The sequence below is a fragment of the Eretmochelys imbricata genome, chromosome 5 (genome assembly GCF_965152235.1).
Source record: "Eretmochelys imbricata isolate rEreImb1 chromosome 5, rEreImb1.hap1, whole genome shotgun sequence".
Classification (NCBI taxonomy): domain Eukaryota; kingdom Metazoa; phylum Chordata; order Testudines; family Cheloniidae; genus Eretmochelys; species Eretmochelys imbricata.
In genome coordinates, this window is record NC_135576.1 from 85,920,377 (window position 1) to 85,944,537 (window position 24,161).

General features: G+C 42.5%; 1 protein-coding gene across 1 annotated transcript in view; it reads left to right on the top strand.

Moving 5' to 3' along the window:
- Window positions 1-24,161, top strand: part of SLC71A2 (solute carrier family 71 member 2) — a 51,856-nt gene that overhangs the window by 11,751 nt on the left and 15,944 nt on the right. Inside the window, exons 2-5 of the mRNA XM_077817443.1 lie at window positions 892-987; window positions 12,862-12,924; window positions 16,569-16,696; window positions 17,793-17,907. Of these exons, the coding sequence (XP_077673569.1) occupies window positions 892-987; window positions 12,862-12,924; window positions 16,569-16,696; window positions 17,793-17,907 (402 nt within the window). The remainder of the gene's footprint in view (window positions 1-891; window positions 988-12,861; window positions 12,925-16,568; window positions 16,697-17,792; window positions 17,908-24,161) is intronic.

Sequence of the window (24,161 nt, forward strand, 5' to 3'; positions counted from 1 at the left end):
TTCACTTGGGCAGAACACAAACTTCTGGACAGCTGTGAAACCGAAGGGAAAAATAAATTTAATTCTGCTGCTGCTTGGTAATCTACAAGCAGCAGAAGAGATGGGAGCTGGGGTTATTCACAGGAAAGACCCTCCAAAAAAGGAGACTGGAGGTGGGATAGAGTAGTAGAAACTTTTCTCCTGACACGGAGGAAGGTTAAGAGTGGGGAGATGTTTCTTCTAATCAGCTGGAGGTTGGGAAAGCAGGTCTTCAGATATGCTGGAGTAACTCCTGAGGAAGGTTCATGGGCAGTACTCTTAGACCAGTGGTTCTCAAACTATTTACCACTGTGGGTCATGTATACGGCCTACAATGTATTACGTGGGCCGCATCCAACACTATCTGTATGGCCCTGATGATGTCACATGGGCTGCAGCCGTGCTGACTGGGCCACAAGTGGCCCATGGGCCACAGGTTGAGAACCACTGTCTTAAGACAAATCTAAGAAGCCTCCCCCTTCTCTGAGTGCGGAAGCTTAGCTTCTTCCTAGGGCATTGCTCCTAGACCTCGTTGTTGGATCTGCTCACTCCCCTCCACAAATCATTCATACTGTCTATAGCTGTTTCCTTTAGAAAGCTAAAGCAACATATCAAATGAGGAATGGCTGGTGGCTTCAGGTTAGGGCTTTAGTGGTCCTTTAGAGTGGTTGGAAGGGAAGGTTTTTTATGTTGATGTGATCAGTTTCTCTTACCTTGGTTACTTGGCTCATTCAGATCACCTTTAAAGTGTTTGGGTTTTTTTAAATTGTAGGTCACCTTGAAAGCCTATTACTGTTTCAAAATGTTATGTAAATTGGGAAGTCACTTCAAAAGATATGCATTATTCATATTTAAATATCCTTTTATTTTTAGCAGCAAGGTATTGGTCGACCAAGTGTGTACCACGCTGTGGTGGTCATATTCCTGGAATTCTTTGCCTGGGGACTATTGACAACTCCCATGCTAAAAGTAAGTATTGACAATCTGTTTCTCTTTCCCTGTGGTAATGTCACAGCTCAGTTTGTTTACTTTGGAGATGCTGTTCATACTCTCCGGGGGCTCTGGTTTTAAATGAGCTTTTTTATTCCCCAGTGTCTTAATAAAGCAATTTAAAGTCTCTGACTCTTTTTGCTTATATCAAGCCATCACAATTTGTACAGTTGGTATTCTGCTAAATGGGACCACAGCTGGATTGTGAGAGGGACTGCAAGTCTGATCTGCAATTCATTGGTAGAGCACCTATGGTGCTGTATCTTAAGTCAGTGTTGTCAAATCCTCATTTTAATAAGAACAAAAAGTATTTAAAAGAAAAAATTAACTGCAGAGGTTTTGTTTTATAATATAAAGACTATAACTAATTATGGGCAGTGAATATTTTTTACTGAAATGTGGGTTGCTATATCAACATAAAATTTGCAGTAAAATTTATTAAAGATCTTCGTGTTAGAGTAGATTTTTATAGCTGCTTAAACCCTTATAGAAGGCAGCTACTCTCCAGATGACTAGATCATTTAAAGGATTGGCAATAGGATATGGAGCCTTGTATCTTCAGGTTAGAGGTGTAAATTCTTTCCAAATCAAGACTGCCTAAGGGCTGGTCTACACTGAGGACTTATATTGGCATAACTACTGTCTCTGAGGGGTCTGAAAAACCCACACGCTGAGGTGTGTGTTGTGGCTATTGTGACTTAACCCCTGCTGTAGACAGTGCTATGTTGATAGAACATTTCTTCCTGTGACCTAGCAACTGCCTCTCCAGGGGGTGGATTAATGACGGTGATCGGAGAACCCTTCTGTGACTGTAGTGAGTGTCTACACTAAAGTGCTACAGCAGTGCAGCTGCAGCTCTGCCACTGTAGTGTTTTAAGTGTAGACACTCTGAGTTATCAAACGGCGTCTTAATGATAAAGATATGCTAGTATCTCAGGCCATGGCTACACTTGCAGATGTAGAGCGCTGTGAATTAAACCCGCCTTAGTAGAGCGCAGTAGGGAAAGCGCTGCATTCTGTCCACACTGACAGCTGCAAGCGCACTGGCGTGGCCACATTTGCAGCACTTGCAGCGGTATTGGAAGCGGTGCATTGTGGGCAGCTATCCCACAGAGCACCTCTTCCCATTCTGGCGCTGTGGCTTGTGGGAAGGGGGAGGGGAGTGTGGGGCATTCTGGGTCCTGTCCCATGATACATCTGTTCGCATCCCAGCAGTTCCTTTGCTTCCGTCCACATTTGGCGCCATCTTTCAATGGTTTTTGTACTGCGCGCTCTGTCTTCCCTTTCGGTCTGCGGGAATGGAGCCTGAACTGCTGAAGAATATGCTGATGAGTCTCGCCAGCGCGTCACATTTGGCAGTTGAGTTATTCCTTATGATCCAAAGTGACAGTGAGGACTCCGACGATGATATCAACTCAAGTAACTGAAACGATACGAGTTTGCTTGTGGCATTCAGACATTTTCACCACTGTGGAATGCCGCTTTTGGGCTTGGGAAACAAGCACTGAGTGGTGGGATCACATTGTCATGCAAGTCAGGGATGATGAGCAGTGGCTGCAGAACTTTCGGATGAGAAAAGCCACTTTCATGGGACTGTGAGGAGCTCACCCCCACCCTGCGGCGCAAGGACGTGAGATTAAGAGCTGCCCTGATGGTGGAGAAGCGAGTGGCTATTGCAATCTGGAAGCTGGCAACTCCAGACAGCTACCGATCTGTTGCTAACCAGTTTGGAGTGGGGAGGTCTGCCGTTGGAATCGTGTTGATGCAAGTTTGCAGGGCCATTAATCGCATCCTGCTCAGAAGAACCATGACTCCAGGTAACGTGCATGACATTGTGGCTGGCTTTGCACAAATGGGTTTCCCTAACTGCGGAGGGGCGATAGATGGGACACATTTTCCAATTCTGGCACCAGCCCACCTAGCCTCCGAGTACGTTAATCGGAAGGGCTATTTCTCTATGGCTCTCCAGGAGCTTGTGGATCATCATGAGCATTTCATTGACGTTAACACAGGCTGGCCTGGAAAGGTGCATGACGCACGTATCTTTCGGAACACTGGCCTGTTCAGGAAGCTGCAAGCCGTGACTTTTTTCCCAGACCAGAAGATCACCGTAGGGGAAGTCGAAATACGCATTGTGATCGTTGGAGACCCTGCTTACCCTTATGCCGTGGCTCATGAAACCTACACAGGAAGCCTTGACAGCAGCAAGGAGCGGTTCAGCAACAGGCTACGCCGGTGCGGAATGACTGTGGAGTGTGCTTTTGGCCATTTAAAGGGTCGCTGTCTCTCTCTGTATGGGAAGCTGGACCTGGCCAATAACAGCATCCTAGCGGTTATATCAGCGTGCTGTAGCCTCCATAATGTTTGTGAAGGGAAGGGTGAAAGATTCACTCAGGCATGGAACTCGGAGGTTCAACACCTGGAGGCTGAATTTGAACAGCCAGAGAGCAGGGCTATTAAAGGGGTCCAGTGCGGGGCTGCAAGGATTAGGGATGCCTTGAGGGAGCAATTTGAGGCTGAAAGACAACAGTAATGTCTGGTGTGGTGCCCTGCATGGGAGTGAAGTGCAGTAGGAATCTGTGTTTGCTACGTACGATACACTAACTTGCAGTGCATGTTGCTTTCTTGGGCTAAGGTTTCTTTTATGTTATGCAGTAATAAAGAATGTTTTCAAAGCAAAACATCAATTTATTGAAAAGAAACAACACAACTGCTTGGGAAACACAAAGGACAAGGGGGTGGGGTGGGGAAAGGTACAATCACAGATTTGCATATGTCCTGTCTCGAGTGCTGTGCAATGCGTGCCGCACTTCAGGGTGATGGGGGTTAGTGCAGTGGGTAAGGGTTGTAGTTTTCAGGGCTGGGTGTTGAAGCTACAGGTGTTGGAGGCAGCTGGTGGTGGTAACAACCCAGATGTTGGGGAAAGCGGTTTGGCGGTGACATGGTGGCACAAGGGAAAGAGTTTTGGGGCAAGGGCTGTAGCGGGGGGCGGGCGCGGTAGTGCTCTGCCTGCATGGCTACGAGTACCTAGATCGAGTCCGCTTGGCACTCCATGATGCTTATCAGCCTCTCTGTGCTTTGGTGCCGGCCATCCGCGTTCTGCTGGCAGACCCTCCTTTCACTCTCCCGCCACTCCTGCACTTTTTGATTTTCATTAGTTGAATGCTGCATGACTTCTTTGCTTCTACATGGCACTTCCTGATTCTTTGCAGCCTCTTGGCTGCTGCTAACACAGACAGCTGAGATCTTAAGGTTGCATCTGTAAAGCAAAATGCAACACTTAACAGAGGCAGAATTGTTCACACCAGACAGAGCAATGATTCCCCCGTACTCAAGGGCAAGCACAGTCTACACAATAGCATAATTTGCCTGTCCCAAAGCGAGCGTACATAACCCACGGGAGCCCCAAAATGGTGAGTAAGCACAGGGTCAAGCGTGACTGATTGTTTCACGGCTGTACTGTCTTCTGGGTTTGTGTGCCTTGGGGAGAGCCAACAGCAGCACGGGGCCCCTAGAGAATCATAGAATATCAGGGTTGGAAGGGACCTCAGGAGGTCATCTAGTCCAACCCCCTGCTCAAAGCAGGACCAATCCCCCAACTAAATCATCCGAGCCAGGGCTTTGTCAAGCCTGAACTTAAAAATATCTAAGGAAGGAGATTCCACCACCTCCCTAGGTAATGCATTCCAGTGTTTCACCACCCTCCAAGTGAAAGTTTTCCCTAATATCCAACTTAAACCTCCCCCACTGCAGCTTGAGACCATTACTCCTCATTCTGTCATCTGCTACCACTGAGAACAGTCTAGATCCATCCTCTTCGGAACCCCCTTTCAGGTAGTTGAAAGCAGCTATCAAATCCCCCCTCATTCTTCTCTTCCGCAGACTAAACAATCCCGGTTCCCTCAGCCTCTCCTCAGAAGTCATGTGTTCCAGTCCCCTAATCATTTTGTTGCCCTCCGCTGGATGCTTTCCAATTTTTCCACATCCTTCTTGTAGTGTGGGGCCCAAAACTGGACACAGTACTCGAGATGAGGCCTCACCAATGTGTAATAGAGGGGAACGATCACGTCCCTCGATCTGCTGGCAGTGCCCCTACTTATACATCCCAAAATGTCATTGGCCTTCTTGGCAACAAAGGCACACTGTTGACTCATATCCAGCTTCTCGTCCACTGTAACTCCTAGGTCCTTTTTTGCAGAACTGCTGCCGAGTCATTCGGTCCCTAGTCTGTAGCGGTACATGGGATTCTTCCATCTTAAGTGCAGGACTCTGCACTTGTCCTTGTTGAACCTCATCAGATTTCTTTTGGCCCAATCCTCTAATTTGTCTCGGGCCCTTTGTATCCTATTCCTACCCTCTCCTCCCAGTTTAGTGTCATCTGCAAACTTGCTGAGGGTGCAATCCACACCATCCTCCAGATCATTTATGAAGATATTGAACAAAACCGGCCCCAGGACAGACCCTTGGGGCACTCCACTTGATACAGGCTGCCAACTAGACATGGAGCTATGGATCACTACCCGTTGAGCCCGGCAATCTAGCCAACTTTCTATCCACCTTATAGTCCATTCATCCAACCCATACTTCTTTAACTTGCTGGCAAGAATACTGGGGGAGACCGTGTCAAAAGCTTTGCTAAAGTTAAGGAACAACACGTCCACTGCTTTCCCCTCATCCACAGAGCCAGTTATCTCGTCATAGAAGGCAATTAGATTAGTCAGGCATGACTTGCCCTTGGTGAATCCATGCTGATTGTTCCTGATCACTTTCCTCTTGTGTAAGTGCTTCAGGATTGATTCCTTGAGGACCTGCTCCATGATTTTTCCAGGGACTGAGGTGAGGCTGACTGGCCTGTAGTTCCCAGGATCCTCCTCCTTCCCTTTTTTAAATATGGGCACTACGTTAGCCTTTTTCCAGTCATCAGGACCTCCCCCGATCGTGTTGGATCATATTAAAGAAGTTCTGTATGAAAATCACAAATGAGTTTGATTCCCCATAGTTTAAATTCCAGGGTATTACTAATTAAGAGGTCTCTTGGTTTTTGGTACTGTTTCTCTCCCTCTATGTGTGAAACTTGCAAGCTGCTAATTGTGTTAGTACATTCTAAGACAGTGTCTGTTCTCAAAGCAGTTCACACAGAGAGACTCAAAGCAATACTCTGTAACAACAGAAACAGCACCCAGAGACTCCCCGCCCTTTTGTTGTATTAACAATTGTGATTAAAATAGAGATAGAGGATGTATGTGGATGGATGCTTGGTGTGGATAATAACTGAATGATCAGGGAGGTGCCAGCCTAAGAATCCAGTGTCCATCGGCTGAAGAAGGCATCAAGTGGAAATAACCAGAGGACCCCCCGAGGGAAGACTGGAATCCACCCAACAGCCTCAAGAATGGGAGAACCAAAGAACAAGATAACATCTGGCAGCACGGAGCCCTCAGGAATGTGCTATCTGCTGATTGATTCAGCAACAGCATGATGAAGCAATTCCCATAGACTGGCATAGGAAGAAATTCCTATAAAAATGGACTCTGGAAAGTGAGAACTTTGGGGTCTGATTCTGCAAACCAATTTCCAGGAGCATCAGATGAGCATTTGACAAGGCCCTGCTCCCTCCTCATGTCCAGGCCACCTGTCCAGTGGCTTGGCATGAGCAACTCTAAGGCTGGTAACTATGATGATAACCTTGTAGAACCTGTGTGTGTGTGTGTGTGTGTTTGTATGAATGAATGTGTGAATAAATATGAGATTGAATGGAATGTTATAGCTATAACTAACTGCTTACTGTGATTCTTTCTGTATTCACAATAAATGTGGTATTTTGCCTTTTCCTCTTTAATAAGATACTGCTGGTTTTTATTTTATTGGTATAACAATCGCCATGAGTTTTCAAAGATAATGGCCAATGGCTCTGCAATCACATTTGCCAACTCCTTTAGCACTCTCGGATGCAGCGCATCCGGCCCCATGGACTTGTGCGTGTCCAGCTTTTCTAAATAGTCCCGAATCACTTCTTTCTTCACAGAGGGCTGGTCACCTCCTCCCCATGCTGTGCTGCCCAGTGCAGCCATCTGGGAGCTGATCTTGTTTGTAAAGACAGAGGCAAAAAAAGCATTGAGAACGTTAGCTTTTTCCACATCCTCTGTCACTAGGTTGCCTCTCTCATTCAGTAAGGGGCCCACACTTTCCTTGACTTTCTTCTTGTTGCTAACATACTTGAAGAAACCCTTCTTGTTACTCTTAACATCTCTTGCTAGCTGCAACTCCAAGTGTGATTTGGCCTTCCTGATTTCACTCCTGCATGCCTGAGCAATATTTTTATACTCTTTCCTAGTCATTTATCCAATCTTACACTTCTTGTAAGCTTCTTAAAGACAAAAGAGATCAGCAAGGATTTCACTGTTAAGCCAAGCTGGTCACCTGCCATATTTATTATTCTTTCTACACGTTGGGATGGTTTGTCCCTCTAACCTCAATAAGGATTCTTTAAAATACAGCCAGCTCTCTTGGACTCCTTTCCCCGTCATGTTGTTTTCCTAGGGGATCCTGCCCATCAGTTTCCTGAGTTTGTCAGAGTCTGCTTTTCTGAAGTCCAGTGTCCGTATTCTGCTGCTCTCCGTTCTTCCCTGCATCAGGATCCTGAACTCGACCATCTCATGGTCACTGTCTCCCAGGTTCCCATCCACTTTTGCTTCCCCTACTAATTCTTCCCGGTTTGTGAGCAGCAGGTCAAGAAAAGCCCCCCCCCAGTTGGTTCCTCCAGCACTTGCACCAGGAAATTGTCCCCTACGCTTTCCAAAAACTTCGTGGATTGTCTGTGCACTGCTGTATTGCTTTCCCAGCAGATATCAGGGTGATTGAAGTCTCCCATAAGAACCGGAGCCTGCGATCTAGTAACTTCCGTTAGTTGCCAGAAGAAAGCCTCTTCCACCTTATCCCCCTGATCTGGTTGTCTGTAGCAGACCCTGACCACGACATCACCCTTGTTGCTCACGCTTCTAAACTTAATCCAGAGACACTCAGGTTTTTCTGCAGTTTCATACCGGAGCTCTGAGCAGTCATACTGCTCTTACATACAGTGCAACTCCCCCACCTTTTCTGCCCTGCCTGTCCTTCCTGAATAGTTTATATCCATCCATGACAGTACTCCAGTCACGTGAGTTACCCAACCAAGTCTCTGTTCTTCCAGTCACATCATAATTCCTTGACTGTGCCAGGACTTCCAGTTCTCCCTGCTTCTTTCCCAGGCTTCTTGCATTTGTGTATAGGCACTTGAGATAACTTGCTGTTTGTCCTTCTTTGTTAGTATGAGGCAGGAGCCCTCCCCTTTCACGCTTTCCTGCTCGTGATTCCTCCCGATATCCACGTCCCCACTTAGCTTAGGGCTTTGGTCTCCTTCCCCCAGTGAACCTAGTTTAAAGCCCTCCCCACATTAGGCTGAACACTGTCCCCACATTTTCCACAGGAGGTTCGTCCTGGAAGATCTCGCTGCAGAGGGTGACCTGGGAAGCAAGGGAGGGTCTTCTGCTGCAATGCGGCTTCTGCCCTGGCCCATATGCAGCTTGCCTGTGTGCAGCACTGGTCCTCCCGCCCCTCTCGCACAGTGGCGTGGACAAGTTAACCTTACTGGGATAAGGGCAATATGCTTGTGTAGGTTTTTCAGTAGAGCCACTGTTGTCCAAGTTCTGGCTGAGACCTTTGAAGAGATCACTGAGGCCGATTACTGCGATATGAGAGAGAGCACATCAATGCCCTATTCCACATCTAGGCATGCATGCAGCCCTAACCCTCCTCGCCCCAAGGTCCTGCACGAAATAACTTCCTTCCCAAAATAAAAGCCGCTTACCGGGAACCTCTTCTGGTGTTTGTCCTTCCCCAAGCACTGGCCGCCACAACTGGCTGCCTTCCTCCTGGCTTGAGAACAGCTCCTGGCTGCATGATTCTAGGGATTCCAGGGTGTCATCCTCTGCCGGAGCACCCTCACTCCCGCTTTGCTGCTCCTCCTCCTTCAGAGCCCGGTTCAACAAGGCAGAAATGTCCATGGTGGTACTCGGCATGGAGGTGGGGTCGCCCCCAAGTATCGCATCCAGCTCTTCGTAAAAACGGGAGGTCACGGGGGCAGCACCGGAGCGGCAGTTTGCCTCTCAGGCTTTGCGGTAGGCATTCCGCAGCTCCTTCACTTTAAGCCTGTACTGCAGTGCATCCCGGTCATGGCCCCTTTCCGTCATGTCCCTTGATATCTGCTCGAAGGTAATGTAATTCCTGCAGCTGGAGCACAGATGGGACTGGACAGCTTCCTCGCCCTAAACACTGATGAGGTCCAGCACCTCGCCATTGCTCCATACTGGGGATCGCTTGGTGCATGGAGGCCTGGTCACCTGGGAAGATTTGCTGAGAGCACTCCACACCTGGCTGAGCAAACAGGAAGGGGATTTTCAGAATTCCCAGAGAATTTAAAGGGTGGGTGTGACAGTTGGTCACCTGAGGGCAGGGCAGTAGAGTTCAAAGTGATGACCAGAGTGGCTAAAACAAGCATTGTGGGACACTTCTGGAGGCTGATCACAGCGCAATAACAGACCAGGGCATCCAGCGGTGGTGCCGCAAACGTTATTCCACTCAGCGAGGTGGAGTACCAGCAGTGCTGTAGCCGTGGAGACAGAGCGCTCTACGTACCTTGCCAGTGTGGACGGGTAGTGAGGTAGTGTGCCCAGGGCTCCTGTATTGCACTGTAACTCGCAAGTGTACCAAGCCCTCAGTCTTGTTTCTCATTGAAAAGTGTCCATATAACATCTTGGTCATCTTTCAACAGATTCAAGAGTCAAAGAGGCATGAAAACCAACATTACTTTATTCCCTAGGAGCGTCCCCTCCAGAATGGTGGTGGTGTATATTGTCATGAAAGTGAAATTAAGCTTTTTATTTGATACCTTTTGCTACATAGGCTCTTTAGATAAAGGGCTTAGGTTTCCAGTCCTGTTAGTCTCAATGCTGTTCACCAGCACTAAATTCACTTTTAACGGTATTAACAACAAAAAGCTACCTACGTCTGGAAGGGACATCAAGTCCAGCTCCCTGTGCTGAGGTGGGACCAAGTAAACCTAGACCATCCCTGACACCTGTTTGTCCTGTCAGTTTTTAAAAACCTCCAATGATGGGGATTCCACAACCTCCTTTGGAACCTTATTCCAGAGTTTAACTCCCTTTGTAGTTAGTTTTTTCCTAATAGCTAACCTAAAATTCCCTTGCTGTAAATAAAGCCCATTACTTCTTGTCCTTCCTTCAGTACACATGGATATTAATTGATCACAGTCCTCCTTATAACAGCCCTTAACATATTTAAAGACTGTTATCATGGCCCCCCTCAGTTTTCTTTTCTCAAGGCTAAACGTCCAATTTTTTAATCCTCTTCTCATAGTTCAGGTTTTCTAAATCTTTTCTTATGTTTGTTGCTCTCCACTGGACTCTCTCCAGTTTGTCCACATCTTTCCTAAAGTTTGGCGCCCAGAACTGGACTCCAGCTGAGGCCTGATTGAGGCTGAGTAGAGTGGGACAGTTACCTCCCATGTTTTGCAACACTCCTATTAATACATCCCAGAATGTTATCCTTTCTCCCAATTGCGCATTGTTGACTCCTGTTGTGATCCACTATAACCCCCAGATCCCTTTTTGCAGTACAATTAACTGGTGATCCCCCGTTTTGTAGCTGTGCATTTGATGTTTCTTTCCGAGTTACAGACAAATGCAAGCACTATATCAAATTTCATCTTGTTAAAGTCAGACCAATTCTCCAATTTTTCAAGGTCAGTTTGAATTTTAATTCTGTACTCCAGAGTGCTTGCAACCCCTCCCAATTTGGGTTCATCTGCAGATTTTGTAAGAATACTCTCCACTTCATTATTCAAGTCATTTATGAAAATATTGAATATTCCAGACCCAGGACAGACCCCTACGGGATGCCATTAGGTATGCCCTCCCTATGTTGCAGCAAACCATAACTGCTTGTTGAGTGTGGACAGTCAGAAGCCTTACTAGAATGAAGATAAATCATGTCTACAACCTCCCCACTAGGCCAATAATTCTGTCAGTGAAAGAGATTGGTTTGGCATGATTTGTTCCTGACAGATCTATGCTAGCTATTCTTTATAATCTTATTCTCCTCATAGATACCTATGAATTGATTGTTTAATTTCTTCCAGTATCTTTCCAGATGTCGGAGTTAGGTTGATTAGTTATAGAATTCTCTGGGTCCTCTTTTTTTTCTAAAGATAGCTACTTTGTACCTCCAGTCCCCTCAGACCTCAACCATCGTCCATGAGTTATGTTAGAAAGAATCACATAGATTTAGTAAAATCAGAGTGTTTTTTAAACATCTAATTTACTTTTTACGGTTTTCTACCAAAACCAACTAAATATAAGAAAGAAAAGTAGTTGATACCGAAGTCTGGGACTTCCATCGGAGTGGTGATTGCTTCGTAGGAAAAAAACTTGAGATACTCTGTTTAAAGATAATTGATTTGTACTTTTGCTGGGCTTCTTCCTTTATTTTTATGACGAGAGACGTGCAAGAAGTTAGGATCTTTTTAAAAGCTGCTCTGCTGTCCCTCTTCTCCACCTGGAGTCCTAATTTTCTGTTTGTGATTTAAAAGATTAATTAAAAGCAGAAGCTGATGAAAAGTTGATTTAAATAGCCCTGGTAATAAAAGAGGATGACACATGAAAAACATAATCCTGTCATCAGAATTATCTCTAGAAAGAAAGCTATTAATGTGGCATAAACTGTGGCATAATGCTGTTTTTTGGTATGTGTTCAATATACATATAAATAACTTTTATGGATGTTGCCAACCCTGGTATAGAAATATACGGATGCATTTTATTTGAGATTTTGTGAAGAGCTTTGAAAATTATGCTGGTTTAAACAAGTAACATCCAGTTCTTTTCCTAGCACTAATCCATAAAACTTTTGTATGCACTTGTCCCCTTCTAATAGACAAAGCTAAGTTATAGAAATTGATAAAATGCCTCATGGGTAATATTCTAACAAGTTTGTTTACATCTAATTAGAGTTTACTGGACTAGTTCAAGAGCATGCCTGTGATTGTTAATGTGCTTTAATCAGGGCCTGTAACAAAAATCCACTTGGTATGTAAAGAATGATAGATTTATGCATAATTGTACTAGTAACCTTAGATGTCCCCCCCCCGAGCAACAGCTTCTATCTGCATAACTGTTAGAGACCCAACAGGCTCTTTACTCATCGCTGTAGAGTTGGCTGTACAAATTGTAGATCTTTTTTTTCACTAAGTTACTAACTTTTCAACATCCTTTCGAATAGTTTGTCATCCTGCTAATAATAATTATAATCAAATTAGACTGAAAATGGTGTTTACCTAATATAGCAGTGCTTGAACCAGTTATTCGGGTATAATTGTACTACCGTATTTTGGTGTAACTATACTGGTATACTAGTATGAACCCCTACTGGACACAATGATTCCAGGATAAGAGTGGCTTTTTTCCCATGGTGTAGTTTAAATCTCTTCCCATGAGCTAAATAGAAGAAAAACACTTTTATCCTGGAATAGGTGTCTGTTCAAGGATTATATTAGTATAAATATATTAGCTTAAATTCATATCTTAAATCAGTATAATTGACTCCTGTACACAAACCCTAAGAGTTCTGCTGTGAGTCTGATTGATAAACTTTTAACAAGGCTTGGTGAAGTTGTGTTTGTATTTGTACCCTCCTTATTAGTGAGAAAAAAATGATGAGAAAAATGTAATCAATCCTCATTTCCCTTCTTTTGTTTCTTAATTCACACAACCTAAATTTTAACATGTTCTTTCTCTTTAGGTCTTACATGAAACATTTCCTCAGCATACATTTCTAATGAATGGTCTTATTCAGGGTGTTAAGGTAAGACTCTTAAATAGACAGTTGAACATAATCTTTGTGTGCTCATGAGTTACAAAGATGTCCATGTTTCAGTCACCTTTTTCACTTCATTTTTAATCGTAACGTCTAGAATGCTTGGAATTGAAATAGATGTCTAAACCAGTTTTTTTTCCTCATCCATAAGTATTTTTTACAAGCTTATGCATCAGTTCGAAGGCGTTGGGATTTGTTTTCGATTAACATTTGAAGCATTTTCTGGAAACTTAAACCTTTATTTTGCAAACAGAGGTCATATGTTGAACTGTGACAAGATCCATTTTCTTAATATTTACAGTCTTCGTATCTATGCTCTTATTTTTCAAATCCTGAATTAGTAAACAGTGCTAGTACGTGACAGATATTCCCATTTCTCCCCCCTAATTCTCCCTCTTTTTCAGGTCAACCAGCATCTCATATTTTTTTTTAAAGCAATGTACATAAGAGTGGCCATACTGGGTCAGACCAATGGTCCATCTAGCCCAATATCCTGTTTTCTGACAGTGGCCAATGCCAGATGATTCCGAGGGAATGAACAGAACAGGGCAATTGAGTGATCTGTCCCTTCTTGTATACTCCCAGCTTCTGGTAGTCAGAGGCTTAGGGATACCCAAAGCATGGGGTTGAGTCCCTGGCCATCTTGGGTAATAGCCAGGCCCTACCAAATTCATGGTCCATTTTGATCAATTTCACAGTCATAGGATTTTTAAAATTTTAAATTTTCTTGATTTCAGATATTTAAATCTGAAATATCAGTGTTGTAACTGTAGGAGTCCTGACCCAAAAAGGGGCTGTGTGTGTGTGTGTATTGTCACCCTTACTTCTGCGCTTTCGTCCCGTCCCCCGCCCACCCATGAAATCTGTGTAGTATAGTGTAAAAGTACACAAGACCAGATTTCACAGGGAAGACCAGACTTCACGGTCCGTGACGTGTTTTTCACGGCCATGAATTTGGTAGGGCCCTACTAGTAGCCATTGATGGACCTGTCATTCATGGATGAATCTAATTCTTGATGTAGAAGGTGGCAATAGGACTTTCTGTCTCTAGATTTGAGCATGCAATTTTTTCCTTGTTCTTTTCGAAGGCTGAAATTTTTCGTTTTCTATTTGTAAACACTGACTTCTCACATCCCATGTTTTTGAATTGGTGGAATTCGATCTTGGGATGCATCAGGCGAGGTATTTCCAGTAGAGATAAGGAGTACCGTTATACAGGCACTGATGAGACCTCACCTGGAATACTGTGTGCAGTTCTGGTCTCCCATGTTTAAGAAGGATGAATTCAAACTGGAACAGATACAGAGAAGGGCTACTAGGGTGATCTGAGGAATGGAAAACTTGTTTTATGAAAGGAGACTCAAGGAGCTTGGCTTGTTTAGCCTAACTAAAAGAAAGTTGAGGGGAGATATGATTGTTCTCTATAAATATATCAGAGGGATAAATACCAGAGAGGGAGAGGAATTATTTAAGCTCAATACCAATGTGGACACAAGAACAAATGGCTATAAACTGGTCATTGGGAAGTTTAGACTTGAAATTAGATGAAGTTTCCTAACCATCAGAGGAATGAAGTTTTGGAATAGCCTTCCAAGGGAAGCAGTGGGGGCAAAAGACCTATCTGGCTTCAAGATTAGACTCGATAAGTTTATGGAGGAGATGGTATGATGGGATAACATGATTTTGGCAATTAATTGATCTTTAAATATTCATGGTAAATAGGCCTAATGGCCCGTGATGGGATGTTAGTTGGGGTGGGATCTGAGTTACCCAGGAAAGAATTTTCTGTAGTATCTGACTGGTGAATCTTGCCCATACGCTCAGGGTTTAGCTGATCGCCATATTTGGGGTCGGGAAGGAATTTTCCTCCAGGGCAGATTGGAAGAGGCTCTGGAGGTTTTTCGTCCTCCTCTGTACCATGGGTCACTTGCTGGAGGATTCTCTGCTCCTTGAAGTCTTTAATTTGAGGACTTCAATAGCTCAGACATAGGTGAGAGGTTTTTTGCAGGAGTGGGTGGGTAAGATTCTGTGGCCTGCATTGTGCAGGAGGTCAGACTAGATGATCATAATGGTCCCTTCTGACCTTAATATCTATGAATTGTAGACTTATTAAAGCATTATCCGAGTGCATTAGGCTTTCTGCCATTAAGATATAATTAATTGAATCACGCTTGGACCTAAAAGCACTGACATTCTACCTTTGTTTAAAAAAGACCTGGAAAAACAATACAAACATAATTCTGTAAATAACACACACTACTACAGAAAACATCAAGGAGCAAAATACAAATTGGCCATGATTCAAAAAGTGAACCCACCGCCTCTGTCCTGTGACATCTCAAAGAAACCAAAAGAAGAAATTCGTCCTATGTGGTTTTTATAGTGAAATAAAACTCTTTTGAATAAGAACTAAACGAAAACTGACAGGTTTCAGAGTGGTAGCCGTGTTAGTCTGTATCAGCAAAAACAATGAGTCCTTATGGCACCTTAGAGACTAACCAATTTATTTGGGCATAAGCTTTCATGGGCTAAAACCCACTTCATCAGATGCATGGAGTGGAACATATACAGTAGGGAGGTATAAATTAATTTGCAAACTGGACACAATCAAATTAGGCTTGAATAAAGACTACAAAAACTAATTTCCCCCTGCTGATACTCTCACCTTCTTGTCAACTGTTTGAAATGGGCCACCTTATTTACATTGGCCTCATTAGCACTACAAAAGTGATTTCCACCCCTTCTTGTCAACTGTTGAGAATAGCCCACTTCCACCTTAATTGAATTGGCTTGTTAGCACTGACCCCCCACTTGGTAAGGCAACTTCCATCTTTTCATATGCTGTGTGTTTTTATACCTTCCTACTCTATGTTCTACTCCATACATCTGATGAAGTGGGTTTTAGCCCACGAAAACTTATGCCCAGATAAATTAGTTAATCTCCAAGGTGTCCTCGTTTTTAAATGAAAACTGTTGGTCTTAGTTCCTGTGCTTTCTCTCTACTCCAGAATCTTTCCCCCAAATTAAATAACATTAGAAGAAGAACATGAACCATTTTAAGTACTGTCGGGTTTTTTTGTATAACACATCAAGAGTTTGATAGTTGCAAAGCTGCTAGTCCTGTGACTGTACATTTGAAGCCTTTGTCAAGAATTTGATGATTTATCCAATTGTGGATAAAATGAAGGAATCCTAGCTAGAATATCAGTTAATCTGAAATAGCTGAGGGGTTTAAGCACATAGCAAATAATAAACGTTGGTACAAAACCAGGAGAAAGATAGTTCCATTGCCTAACCAGTTCCATGCCACAGAAAAGGAAACCTAGGCCAACCTTGTTATAGTGGCACAAAGAATTGAATAATTGAATTGGGTAGAAAGTTAGTGGAAGAATATAGTTTTATAAGTGTCCCGTAGCTTTATTTTTATGTAGGTTTTTAGTTGAAGGTTTTTATCCTTGTCTTATAAATTAAATAAAACCTAAAACACTTGATCATTAGCTCTGAAGTTTCCTTATCCTACAACAGCTATGAATCAAATCACAAATTAAATCAGTTCAATTTAAATTGTAATTTAAAAAAAAACTTTATGCCTCAAAATGCATTTACAAATCACCTTTTCTTCTCTCTTACAGGGTTTTTTATCCTTTATGAGTGCTCCATTAATAGGTGCTCTATCTGATGTGTGGGGAAGAAAGTCTTTTCTTCTTGTTACAGTTTTCTTCACTTGTGTCCCAATTCCATTAATGAGGATAAGTCCATGGTAAGTGGTACAGCAGGGGGCCGGCAATTGAGTTTGCCACAGCAGATTGGTGTTTGAAAAGTAAGGATAATTAGGCAAGAAGAAAATTATTTACTTCTCAAGGTGTGATTAAATCATCCTGACACTTCTTTGTTCATGTTCTAAACATTGATTTTGTGTATAGGGGTGTTAAAGAAGCAATGTTTCCTGTAAACTGATTTAGTGACTGTGTTCACACAAACAAAAGTCTAGCAGTAATTGCTAAAAATGCTTAGAATGCATTAAATGACTGCACTACATAATTTTCAACACTAAGTTCTACTACATTTTTTCTTTCTGAAACCTTTACAGGGATGCACTAATAACCAATATACTAAATATACTTTACAAGCCAAATGAATGTCTCATGGTAGCAATTCTAAATGGGTGAATAACAGTGTGAAGTATAAAATCTTTGGCGTTTGATTGTAGAGCTCTGAAATTTTAACTGTATTGCCTTGTTTTCCCTTTCCCTTTACTTATTTCCCTTTACCTTTATTTGCTGTATTTTGGGGAAGCAAAGCTATTAAGGGAACTTTCTACACCTGCTGACTTAGAGCCTGTAATCATGCTCTTGATTTTGATTTTTTAATACATGAGGATTAACTACCACTAACGCACTGAAAGGTGACTCCAGAGTAACATTTTTTGCAGAAAAACTTTTCCACTTTAGAGCAACTGTGGATTAAGTTTTCACAGTTGTACTTGACAACTGAAATTCATCATAGCCTATATTGTTCTTTTCCTTGACAGTTTTATAATTTTATGGGAATCATTATCCTTCATTAGCGGTCAGTCAGAAATTGGGAATTTCTTTTCATAATTCTCTAGAAAAAGAAAATGCTGCTGTTTTCATTAGATCAATATACTTTGGTGTTTGACAGCTTCATTGATACAGATTTTACTGTATATATTGTTAATCTACAGACTGGTTAACATTATGTATACCTGTATTTTAAATTATATATAAAGTTGTTCTAGACTAAATATTAACAAATATTTTCATGGCATAAACAGTGTATTTTTGTAGTAGAAGATAAATTGGGGGTATTTTCTAATTCTCCTTTTGACTTTTTAGGTGGTACTTTGCTATGATTTCAGTATCTGGAATCTTTTCAGTTACCTTCTCTGTAATATTTGCCTATGTAGCTGACATAACACAAGAACATGAGAGAAGTACTGCCTATGGACTGGTAAGATGTACATAAAAAATGTAAATTCTTGTACACTAAAGCATTATCAGTAGAGCTGTTTAGGGCACAGTTTTCTAACCTGTGGCCCTTGAGGCTCTAAATTCTGGCCCTTGAGGGAGATTGTATCAAGAAGAAAACTTGTTTAATTATATGTTAAAATGTGTTTCTTGATCCATATCTTCTGATGTTAAAATTGAAATATTTGAATCAGCCTTTTTACTACAGGTAGAAGAGTGGTACAGTGGTTAGACTAGCATAGACTTGGAAGATCTCTGTTCAAGTCCTTGTGACTTCCTTAGTGGCTTTGGGCAAGTCAATTAGCCTCTTTACCCCTTTTGTAGAAAGACGATAATACTCGTCTCACAGGGGTATTGTGAGGATGAATCTATTAAAGGTTGTGAGGCGCTCAGATACTACAGTAAAGGGGTTATGTATGTATATGACTTATAGGTAAATAGTCGATAGAAAGCACCGCTTCTCCTAGGAGCATCTCTAAACAATTTTTGTCCCTTCTCTGATGCTCAGCAACTCATCTGCTAGCTGCCTGCTACACTGTGGGGGCGGGATGGGTTGGTAGCTCTGATTTCCATTGCTTGTTTTATCTGCCAGCGGAGATACCTCATGGAAGAGCAGGATCAGAGCTTTCTTGGCTTTGCCCAAACGTAGGGATTGCCTAGCAAAGGGTGGCTCCTCACATGGTCATGTTGGAACTGGCAACCCAGGAGAGGGGCGAAAGAGAAGATGAGAACCAACAGAGCTTTGTAGTAATCTGTCCTAGACCAGGTTAGAGCAGCTCTCTCTACTCTTAACCTTAAACTGCACTAACTTGCAACAAATGGCTTTGGACCCAGCTCTGTGAAATACTGAGGGCGTGATTGGTCCCCTGTGACTTTAAGTGTATTTAGACATACAGACCACCTAGGTACAGCTCATGAAACCAGAACACCTGAATGGAAAGAGTTTTAAGTCTTACACAAAGCTAACGCTTGAAAGGTTAACATTGGCTCTGAATTTCTTGGCAATTGTTTTTACTAAGTACAACATTCTTAGAGGATTTTTACCCTTTAATTACTGACGTGACTGCTCAAACTTAACTTTGCCTTAATGAAGCTTTTTCTGGGAACTGTACAAAAAGAATTTAATGCATGCACTTGCTGTGTAAAAATTATCTAAGCCACATGTCTGCAGTGAATTTTGCAAGTTAACATAACCATGGGGTATCTGTATTAATTCTGTAAAATAAGTTGATTTTTTTTGTTTCTGTAAACTTACTGTTTGCATCATGCAGTGACATAATTGTCTTTTCTATTTTTAACTGGACTAACCATGTTTATCCTCTTCCCTGGTGTAAAGGGAGCTTTAGCATCCAAGTGTAGGTTTCCTCTTATGCATTTAGGCAAGTGCCTATGCCAAGCATCTTCAGCCTGATCCAGCTTTCAGTGGGCCCATTCCTAGTGGCTTGGGCAGGAACATGACCAATTTCCTTCCCTCCATTTCTTTGTGGTGCTGCCAGTGTCTTTCATTGAGATTTCCAATAAGTATTTTGCTCAGGATAACAGCATGTGCCACTTGAGCCAATGGGTGAGTGTTGCCTTTTTGGGAAGGAAGGAAGGAAAGGTGCTTTGATTCAGTCCCCCTTGTGAAATGAGACCTGTTTATTTTGGAGTTGGACAAGCGTATAGATCAAGAGCTTAATGACATGACACTGCTACAGCTGCAGTCAATGGATGGACTCAAGTCAAATCTCCTTTGTTTTTTTTTAAAAAAAGAGCGAGAGAGAGAGAGTGCTGATCAGGTGATCTTTCTGAGGGTCCTCTGATTCTGGAACTTGCTCCTGCCTTGGTCTTAAATAGCCTGAGTTTGATTACTTTCTTAAAATGCTGTAAAAGCTACTTGTTTGAGGTTTTGTTGGAGGATAGGTGGCTCCTCTAGAGTTTTACCATTTTTGTCTGCTGGTTGTGGTAAATTTTCGCTTGTATTTGATTGCTGTCTGGCAAAGCCACAGATTTATCAGAAATGTTCTAGTCATTTTAGCTATTAGCATAACCTTAATGATTAAATGAAGAAAATTCCCCTGTCCTCCTCCATATTTGTTCAGGAAAAACTGTGCATGTATTTAAAAAAAAAAAAAAGGTTTTGGAATGGAGGTGGTGCAGGGTAAGTTCAGAGTCTTTCTTGACTAATTGAGCTGGCATGGAATTCAAGAGTATAAGTAGATACAGAGATTTCACTTCCATAGAAAGCATAATTGTTTTCCCTATCAATTAGCTGCTTCGAGCTATTGAGTCTGTTTTGGAGGCAACACTGGCCTTTCTCCCAGACAATGCTAGTATGAAGCTTACAAGAAGTGGAAGATTGAACAAATGACTAGGGAAGAGTATAAAAGCAGGAGTGAAATCAGGAAGGCCAAATCACACTTGGAGTTGCAGCTAGCAAGAGATGTTAAGAGTAACAAAAAGGGTTTCTTCAGGTATGTTAGCAACAAGAAGAAAGTCAAGGAAAGCGTGGGACCCTTACTGAATGAGGGAGGCAACCTAGTGACAGAGGATGTGGAAAAAGCTAATGTACTCAATGCTTTTTTGCCTCTGTCTTCACAAACAAGGTCAGCTCCCAGACTACTGCACTGGGCAGCACAGCATGGGGAGGAGGTGACCAGCTCTCTGTGGAGAAAGAAGTGGTTCGGGACTATTTAGAAAAGCTGGATGAGCACAAGTCTATGGGGCCAGATGTGCTGCATCCGAGAGTGCTAAAGGAGTTGGCGGATGTGATTGCAGAGCCATTGGCCATTATCTTTGAAAATGCATGGCGATCAGGGGGAGTCCCGGCCAACTGGAAAAAGGCTAATGTAATGCCCATCTTTAAAAAAGGAAAGGAGGAGGATCCTGGGAACTACAGGCCAGTCAGCCTCACCTCAGTCCCTGGAAAAATCATGGAGCAGGTCCTCAAGGAATCAATCCTGAAGCACTTACACAAGAGGAAAGTGATCAGGAACAATCAGCATGGATTCACCAAGGGCAAGTCATGCCTGATTAATCTAGTTGGCGTCTATGACGAGATAACTGGCTCTGTGGATGAGGGGAAAACAGTGGACGTGTTGTTCCTTGACTTTAGCAAAGCTTTTGACACGGTCTCCCCCAGTATTCTTGCCAGCAAGTTAAAGAAGTATGGGTTGGATGAATGGACTATAAGGTGGATAGAAAGTTGGCTAGATTGTCGGGCTCAACGGGTAGTGATCCCTGGCTCCATGTCTAGTTAGCAGCCGGTATCAAGTGGAGTGCCCCAAGGGTCTGTCCTGGGGCCGGTTTTGTTCAATATCTTCATAAATGATCTGGAGGATGGTGTGGATTGCACCCTCAGCAAGTTTGCAGATGACACTAAACAGGGAGGAGAGGGTAGGGATAGGATACAGAGGGCCCTAGACAAATCAGATTTCTTTTGGCCCAATCCTCTAATGAGCTTCAACAAGGACAAGTGCAGAGTCCTGCACTTAAGACGGAAGAATCCCATGTACCGCTACAGACTAGGGACCGAATGGCTCGGCAGCAGTTCTGCAGAAAAGGACCTGTGGGTTAGTGGACGAGAAGCTGGATATGAGTCAACAGTGTGCCCTTGTTGCCAAGAAGGCCAATGGCATTTTGGGATGTATAAGTAGGGGCATTGCCAGCAGATCGAGGGACGTGATCGTTCCCCTCTATTACACGTTGGTGAGGCCTCATCTGGAATGCTGTTTCCAGTTTTGGGCTCCACACTACAAGAAGGATGTGGGAAAAATTGGAAAGCATCCAGCGGAGGGCAACAAAATGATTAGGGGACTGGAACACATGACTTCTGAGGAGAGGCTGAGGGAACTGGGATTGTTTAGTCTGCGGAAGAGAAGAATGAGGGGGGATTTGATAGCTGCTTTCAACTACCTGAAAGGGGGTTCCGAAGAGGATGGATCTAGACTGTTCTCAGCAGTAGCTGATGACAGAACAAGGAGTAAAGATCTCAAGTTGCAGAGGGGGAGGTTTAGATTGGATATTAGGAAAAGCTTTTTCACTAGGAGGGTGGTGAAACACTGGAATGCGTTACCTATGGAGGTGGTGGAATCTCCTTTCTTAGATATTTTTAAGGTCAGGCTTGACAAAGCCCTGGCTTTGATGATTTATTTGGGGATTGGTCCTGCTTTGAGCAGGGGGTTGGACTAGATGACCTCCTGAGGTCCATTCCAACCCTGATATTCTATGATTCTATGATGATCAGTTAAAAAAATCCACATTGATGTGGTGCAGCACCTTGTAACATGTCTGTCTGTGACCAGATGGAATGGTTTGACTGGGAGACTGACATTTTATCCCCCAAGATAATGGATGTTTCCGTAATCTTTTCAAACGAATCATTTTCCTATTCTCTTTCTTTTAATAGGGAACCTCTTCTGAGGGCACATCATCAAACAATCCCTCTCTTGTCTGGCTAACAATGTATAACTCTTTTAAAATTGAAAGTGAACATCAGCTGCTGTTTAATTCTTTGGCAACAGTAACTCATCGGAGCAGAGATGTACAGGTGCTAAGCATCTATTTCCTGTTACTTCATTAATGCACTGGCATTAGGAAACTCTTGAATAATAGTACACTTCTGCTTCCGAAAAATATCCTTAAAAATGTCACAAGGTATCTTCTCAGTACTTTGGCACAAAGTTTGAAGAAAGTAGGAGTCATAGCAAAATAAGTTCTGTTATTCATTAGTTTGGACATTGAGTCAGAGTGACTGGCTTGAGCAGGAAATTCAACTGTATAGATAAATTGTGTTAGTTTCCTGAATTGAATGCAAACAGTTGGAGCTTGATATATTTGGCAGGTAGACATCTATTTTCAATTATTTGCGTCTCTGAATTATATGTGCTCTTAAAGATGGGATTAGGTCTTGTAGCTGTTGGCCACAAGTGTTGTCATCATCTTTCTCAAATAACAAGGAGCCTCCTAGTACTTCATTTGCGATAGCCTTCTCTGGTCAACTAGAATTTGAACTATTGTAGTACTTGGAAGCAGATACTTTGTACCAGTTGAATCTGAGTAGAGAAAATTTGTCTGATTTCCTTCAAAGCTACACCAATGTAGGTAGATACTTGCATAGCTGAAGATCGGACGTGTGTAGTAATGGGCCTTCAAGCGTAATCATTTCTCCCTTCATCCCTACACTAAAAGGGTCTGTTTCAGGGTTAATATTAGTTCAGGACTCTAGTTCATGGCATGTTGTACCATATTCTCTTACTTTTCAGTAGTTAAAAGATCAGCTAGAAAGACCAGATGGGAAGTCCCCAGGAATAAAAATGGTCAAGTGTCCATCTGGCAGTGATGGGAAGAGGAGACTTAGCTGTAAAGTCAGCACAGGTGTAGTGAAAGACAGAAAATAATAGATTAGAAAGTTGATGGTTCTTTCCTGGCTCATTTTATTAATCATAGTTGAAAAGGACTACTACTGTTAAATTGTGCAAATGTATGTGACATAGCTAAAAGTCAGGGATCATTTCCCTTTCTTAGGCCTTCAAAAAAATAAAATAAAATAAAACCTTCTTAGAATTCCTCAGTACAAATTTCTAGAAAGGAATAGAATCTAAGATGTGATCAATTGTTCCAGTAAGGATCATGCCTTTTTCTAATCAATCTTATTACTGTACATAAGTGTGGTAAGTTCTGTTTTTTATGGTTCTGTGGCCTCAGAATATGTAAAATTAAGTTTCTAGCCTTATGGTTATAACTATAACAATTCTAAATATAATGACTATGCGTTGTCTTCCTGAGTGCCCAGCTCTCAAAACTTCCAGCTCTTCATCTTCGCTCTCCACCAGCTTCTACAGTTATGTTAAATTCAGTTATACAGTGCATCATTTTCAGTATGCTCTAGAATTTGTATTAACCCAACACAAGGTATTAGTTGTATTCATTTTCATATTTTATTGAAGGAAAACATCAACTTTTGAGCATTCTTGTACCTGCCAAAGAACTACCAGTTTGCCACTGAAATAAAGGGGTTTTGCTGTGAGTTCAGCTTGCCGCAGAGTAAGCAGCATGGTGTTAAATATCATAACTTGTAACTTTTAATCAGAAGAAATCCCTTAATTGGCATAAGAAAAATACAACTTTTATTGTAATCATAGTGTAAGCCTAAAATCATGAACTTGGTTAATTGAGGATTTGAGTCAGATATATACACTACTGCGTTTATAAGTTAGGATGTGCCTGCACTGGAGAAATTGGTACCCATATTTTAGC